Source organism: Anguilla anguilla, chromosome 4 (genome assembly GCF_013347855.1).
Source record: "Anguilla anguilla isolate fAngAng1 chromosome 4, fAngAng1.pri, whole genome shotgun sequence".
Classification (NCBI taxonomy): domain Eukaryota; kingdom Metazoa; phylum Chordata; class Actinopteri; order Anguilliformes; family Anguillidae; genus Anguilla; species Anguilla anguilla.
The window spans coordinates 49144827-49151895 of record NC_049204.1 but is presented as its reverse complement, the minus strand read 5'-3'; the positions used below and the strand labels follow the sequence as shown (position 1 = coordinate 49151895).

At 37.1% G+C, this 7069-nt stretch overlaps 1 protein-coding gene across 1 annotated transcript; it reads left to right on the top strand.

The window, feature by feature from the left end:
• The first annotated feature begins 1313 nt into the window (after positions 1-1313).
• On the top strand, positions 1314-6280 carry penkb (proenkephalin b). The gene is made up of 3 exons (XM_035413064.1): positions 1314-1592; positions 2020-2160; positions 4899-6280. The coding sequence occupies exons 2-3, from the start codon at positions 2023-2025 to the stop codon at positions 5523-5525; spliced, it is 765 nt and encodes a 254-aa protein (XP_035268955.1). The 5' UTR covers positions 1314-1592; positions 2020-2022; the 3' UTR covers positions 5526-6280.
• Positions 6281-7069: the final 789 nt, after the last annotated feature.

Sequence of the window (7069 nt, the reverse complement as noted above, 5' to 3'; positions counted from 1 at the left end):
TTCAAATTGCACACATTCATTATAGAGCTGGGAGGACTTGAGTGAAGGCCATCTCATGGGAAATAAATCTCAAACTTTACTGTCCCAAGTCTGTTCCAGGCAGTAAAGTGCAATCACTCTGTACTCAGTTCATTGAAATTATCTTTCTGAAAGAGAAATACTAACAAGATGCAATACAGTGGGAGATAGACTTGGGACAACAAACTTTTTATAGAGTCCCTTACTTGCATTATGTCAATTGCCAATTTTTCATTGCAGGCCATAAACATGCAGGTTAAAAGTTTGACTAAAATAAAATTGAACTGTTGGTTGACCTGATGCCAGATGCAGGAATTACCAACCAGGAGATAGGAGAGGCAAAATAATTATAACATTAAAAAACAAAAACTTTTTTTCTCTTGTTGTTGTTATGCAGTTATACAGTAAGCAACAGCTGGTTGTCTTTAGTCTGGTCTCTCCATAAGGGGTTAAATTAGCCACACGAGGTAAGTACTTTAAATTCATGTTTTGTGTGGGAGGCAATTTGTAAAGGTCACAAAATCTAAATTCTAAATAGCCCTACTGATATGTGAACAATCTTGCAAAAGAAACGATTATACTTCATTAATGTGATAAATATATTTAGTAGGGTATAAAAGAGAACATCTCAAACAATCTAAAAGTAGTGTTTAAGTTCATTTAATTATTTTGTGCGGGTAAGTGGTTTGAATTTACTGTATATAAAAGGAGTGAACTTTCTCATTTTAACAGAATAATTACAAGGATTCGTTTTTACAAATCTCTGCATTATTCATTAAGGTGCAGCTTTTTCTGTCTATTAAAGAAGTAATGACTCAACCTTGCCCAATTATAGTCAAACTTAAGTCTATTACAGCTAAATTCATGTTCAAAACTAAATAGCTTGCGTAAATACACGTATATTAAAAGTATTTGGTAGTAGGCGGGGCATATATACTTTCGGGGTTGAAACAATCGCGGTGCCTATAAAATTTGCTTAAAGACTTCACTATCCAAAATAATTTCAAACGTAAATTCCGTTACTACTGAACAGGACCTATTCTCTCCATAAAGATTAAAATGCTGTTTTGTATTTTTGAACTAACCTCCGGTCTATTCATCTGGGAACATTAGAAAACCCACTTATTAAAAAAACATCCTTACCCCTGACAGATGAATGTAGTTGTCCTCCTAAATATTAAAATAATTGCCTTAAAACTGTAAATGATTACTCAAGTGTTGTTTGCGTCATTACGCGTCAGGAACTTCCCCCCTGTGATTGGGGATTACTATCAACCCCCAAATTCTCGTGACATTTAAGAACTATCTGCAAGCTGCAGCGTCTGTTATATTCAATGAATACGTATACCACTGAGACGTTGTATAGCTGAAGCCGGAGCTCTGCCACCAGTCTTATCTCCAAAACAAACTATACATATTTGGTTGTGATTGGGTTTACCACAGGCTTTTTTCTCTCTTGGTTTTCTCCAGAGAGATTGGCTGGCTCCTGTATAAATATTTGGTGCGAGGCGACAGCCGCATCAGTGCAGTTTGAAACTTCCGCGGACTTTATCAGTACCCAGAGACCCAGCGAGGTAAGTAAACCACCGTACATGGATCTGTTCGCTTTTATTTGGAATTTAATGTTCCCCCTGTTCATGTCAGGCTGCTGCAGTATTATTCCTTAGAAAGATTTTAAGTTCATGGCACACATCTACTTTGAAACTGGATTCCCATTGTTTTCTAAATGATTAAAACATATGTTTACTATTACGACAAATATTTACTTAATTTCAGTAACTATTGACCCATCTGTATTATCATCGACAAAGTTTAAATGCCTGCTATTTTAGTCAGTGCCAGTGATCTGTTGAATTCGCATTCTACTGTTGCTTCAAAACAAATAATTTTTCAAATACAGGAAGAAACAAGGTGCGCAACAGAATTGTTTTTGGTTGCTCTAGGGATCACGAGAAGCCATTAGCTTACCATTATGCTGATTCTTGGTTTTCTATATTGCAGCTCATGGCGTTACCGATAAACCTCTGTCGGATGCTGGTTCTAAGCACCTGCCTCGTACTTACGGTCAGAGCTGAATGTGATAAAGACTGTGAGCACTGCACCTACCACATGCAGGGTCGACAAACAGAGATAAACACTATTGTAAGTACCACTTCATTACATGTTTTGAAACTATTTTCACTGTTTCGCTTCGCTTTTTAACTGAGTGGGGATTTTACCTCGTTAAACGAACAACTGCCATTATCTGTCAATCTCGTTAAATGTTGGCTAAGTGTTGAACTCTGTTTAACTGAAACACTGTAGCGGCGTGAAAAATCTACTTTTCCCATTTGAACCATGAATGGAAGTGCAAAATAAATCACAAGAGGAAATTAAGTATGTTTGATAAATATCCACTACTCTCGACGTTTATCAGGAGTTCAAAACCCGAAAATCTTTCCAATTGTCAATTGTTAGTAATAATATTATGAAGACTTGATTTTCAAAGTAACTTTGGCTACAGTATACAGCTTTTATACGTAGCATAGCATTTGGACATACAATTGAAATGTATCTTAATGGATACGATATCTGGGAAGTCACCTATATTCGTATCATAAAATATAAACGCTGTGGGTTAACACAAATTCATCCATTATTAGGGAAATTAAGATGAGTAGTAACATCAAAATAAATCCGCATTCACATCAAATGAACATTAATTTGACTTATGAAGTTGTTTCAACTGGTTGTGCTCCCGGAGTTGTTCGTTTGGAGGTACTGCATATGACCTGGCGTAAACATGTTCGTGCTAGCACCCTGCTCTTTGAGTGTTCTCCAAAGTTGAACAAAAATGTGCTGTACTGTATGAAGATACTGTATGAAGATCATGCTTATGAAGTACATGTTTGATGAGGAAATACGTTTGGAAGTTTGTCTCCATGGAAATTCCTCCGATGTAGGCTGCTACTCTGAAAGCATAAAATCAATCAGGATAATATAATATATTTTCTGAATTACTGAGTAATGTATTTAATCAAACTTGACAGCAATGTTTGCAATTATTTCGATTTCCTTAAAACAAATCAACGATGTTGTCCTTGTTCCGTCGCGAAATGAAGTGGATGAACATAGGCTACTTCATCCCTTTAAAGTGCACGTTGAATTTTACAGTAAAAAAAAGTGTTAAATTACACAAATAAAAATGGTAGGGTAGGCAGTTGGGGGTGGGGGTGGGGGGCGGGGGGTCATTTAACGCGTTCTCGTTATCACAATCCTACGATGTCAGCGTTGGTTTACAGTTTGTTGCTTTGTGGCACTTATCTAAAGCTAAAAGTAGTATCTAAAGTAGTAATTACGATTGGTTTATTCGACTTCTTTCAACAATTTCGCTACAATTCCAGAAACGGAGGCAGGGGAGCGAAAGCATATGTAGAACACATTCCTTTCTAACAGGAGTGCGTAGTCCGACTGCATCATTATCCTCCACAGCCGTTCATTTTTGTCCCTTGTAGGGGACGTGAGTCTCAGATTTTAATTTCAAGAATTATACGATCTATTATTATGACACTACACACTACAAGGAGCATTCAGTAAAATAAAATAAATCATATTTTTGAAAATATTTTAACTGCAGCATGTTTATGTCATCCAAGACTATTCTTTTACCTTAAAAGTTTAAATGCTTAAACTTTTTTTTTCTGCTGAATCTAAGGAGGTTTTGCAAAAGGTTTTCTGTTTTATTTAAAAGCATCATCGTCCTCTCTTTTGATTCTTAAACATTCCAAACTTCAAGATATCCGTTCAGAAAGTATTATACGTTTACAGCAATGTTATTCAACATAAGCAATACACCAGATATTGGCGGGAAGACTACTGTTATAATACAAATGCAATGTCTATTATTTATCTCTTGGCTTTTGGCCACGTAAAATGTGAAATTACTATTTAAGTGCCACACACGCACGCGCGCTGGGTGTGTGTATAAAATCATGTTATTAATATGCGTATTCTATTCTTAAATAGAAGGCAATAACTATCATGTCATATATATATATATAATATCTATCATAGAGATGTACCATGAAGTACTGGCTGGCTTGTACGTAGGTTTATGTTTATGTTGCTTTAGTAGCCTACAGAATGCGTGTCCCGCTTTCTACCACTAGATAGCAGTAAAGCGTCATAATTCATTCTGTCATTAATATTTCATTGCTGTAAATTTTCATGGAAAGAAAAGATACGCTTGTAATGCTGGTTAGTTCTAAAAATCAATATATAAAATGCAGATGAAAAGGCATTCTACACGTTTAATTGTGCTTCTTTTACTTTCAAAATACCTGCAGTGAAGACATATAAAATAACATTTCTGTATAAGATCATACAGGAACTCCAGCTTCACGCAGTATTAGATCAATTTCCTAGAATCGCTTCAGGGAGTGTTTGGTTAAGCTTTTATGTAGTACCACCCCCAACATGGAATGTGTGCTTGGGTGTTGTTTGCATCTCTGCCACTCTACGGAACGACAGGATCCATACAGTTTGAAATATGTGCAACACGTGATTTTGTTAATATCTAGGCTGTTTGCGCAACAGGTACACTAGTCTTGCAACAAGAGAAATTTACCACAGTTTAATGTATGGCCATTTATCCAAAAGAAAAAATGGTATTGACTTCTCTTTTTCAAGGAAACTAGCCAACTGAAACTTACATAAATAGCCTATAACATTGTGGAAAATCAACGTGTGCAAAAAAAATCCTTCACTCATATAGAGCAAAAAATGACAATAAATCTCAGAAAAAATCTGTTTGGACTGTCAAAATGTAAAATACCCCCCCCCCCCAAAAAAGAGACGTACTAATAACTTACTAATGTGATTGTGTCTTTAATTTGTTTCAGACATGTACATTAGAATGTGAAGGAAAGTTGGCCCCTAAAAGGTCGTGGGATCTCTGCAAGGCTGTATTGCTAGGGGAAAAGCCTAACAGTTTGGCAGAGGAAGACCAAAGTGTCACTGAGAGCGTCAAGCAGGAAAACGATGAACATCAACTGGCCAAGAAGTATGGCGGCTTTATGAAACGCTACGGTGGCTTCATGAAGAAAACTGCTGAGCTCTACAACGTCGAAACGGATGACCAAGACCACGGCAGAGAAATTCTCGCAAAGAGATATGGCGGATTCATGAAGAAAGACGGAGAGCACGGAGTGGACACACTTGCCGTTTTAAACGATATCCTGACCTCAGAGGGCGGTAAAGGAGGCCAAACAGACTGGGATGGAGAGATCCTGAAACGATATGGAGGGTTTATGAGAAGTATTAAAAGAAGCTCAGATCTGGAAGACGGTATCAAAGAGCTGCAGAAAAGGTATGGAGGATTCATGAGGAGGGTGGGCAGACCGGAATGGAAGGAAGATCTAAAAAGGTATGGCGGGTTTTTCAGGCGGTCCTGGGAGGAAGACGGGGAAAGTAACTCCGAAAACATGCCGGACACGGAGAAGAGATATGGGGGATTTATGGATTATTAGTTTCCAAATTAAAAGACTTTAAGAATCATCTTTTCATGTCCCACTGTCTTGCTTGCAATGTACAGTTTTTTAACTGTCTGAGCTAAAGATTACCTATAAGTATTCTTCCTCTTCCATTCAACCTTACAAGCTTTTCAGTAAGTATTTAGAGATGTATGTTTATTTCAGTGAGTGCAGTTCGGGTGTCGTCCACTCTGTACCATACAAGATATTTTTACTGAGCAGAACCCTTTTCTTGCTACAGTCAGCAAAATTAAGAGAAAGCATTACACTGTACTCTACTCTCTCTCTCTCTATCTCTCTCTCTCTCTCTCTCTCTCTCTCTCTATCCCTCTCTCTCTCTCTCTCTCTCTCTCTGAGTAGTCGTGAATGGTATTGAGACACTTTAATGAAATTCAGTGCCTGACATAAAATGGAGTAGACGTGTAAGGCAGTGATTTTAGGCTAAGGCTATTATGGGGAGACATAACTTCTTCTGTGCTTAATCATACATGTTAAAATAAATGATTCCATTCTTTTTAATGCTACTGAAAATACTATGTGATGTCTTGCACTTTTGAGCTCAAAAAGCAATTTGCTGGCCAGGAAAAGGGTTTGAAATATGTTGTTTACTGATTAGTTGATATTTCCCTGTGTATGTAGTTATTAAGGCTTTGACTCATTTTTTTTTTTTTCAAATGTTCTATATTTTTTCATTTTAGTGAAAGCTGTATCTCCTATTGCTTAGCTTATGACAATAAATTCATCAAACTGCAGAAATGGCCGTGTTTTTCATGAACAGATGTTCTGGGTAATATTTTGAAAGGTATCACCCAATGTCCTAAACCCATGGTGTAATTCTCTATTTTAATGCATGCTATTATCTCAGTTTGAGAGTAATAGCCTACACACATGAATGCATCCATTGTGCTGCCGGAGCAGAATTGAGTCTCATAGCCTCTGTGTCTCTGCTCAACGTTTTTCATGACATGACATCAGAGAAGAGTGATAGATGAAAATTGATGCAGATTGTAGGGTATTAATTTTTTATAGCCTGATGGACATCTGACATATAGAATATGAATACCGTATTACCGAATACATGTGACAATAGCTGCACTCTAGGTATGTTCACTGCATTGTGCATTACCGCCAGAGGGATGTGTCATATACTCCCTGATCCAAAGACAGAAAGTCTGAATAGATTCAAACAGAATCTTAATGGCAGCTGGAACATCTGCTCAAACCAAACCTCTAAACATTTTCTACTTTCCTCTACTTGTAAGAATAAAATATGTATTGTAAAGATGGTCTAAAAACTCACATACTACTACAGTGAATAAATCAATGAAATTAGAAGTGAGTAAATGACTATTACTTCACAGCAGTGGTTCTCAGACTCGATCCTGGGGGCCCCCTGTGTAGGCTGGTTTTCGCTGGTTTTGGTTGCAATCCCTGAATTTCAAGCCTGTAATTTTTCTTAATGAGGTCTTTTTGTGTTTTATAGGTATTGTTTACCCTCTTCAGCTACATTATGCCAGAAATATCTGTGCATACCCATGTTC

Coding starts and splice junctions, on each gene's coding strand:
- penkb (XM_035413064.1), top strand. CDS start 2,023: ATGGCGTTACCGATAAACCTCTGTCGGATGCTGGTTCTAAGCACCTGC. Junction 2,161..4,898: donor AAACAGAGATAAACACTATT/GTAAGTACCACT, acceptor AATTTGTTTCAG/ACATGTACATTAGAATGTGA.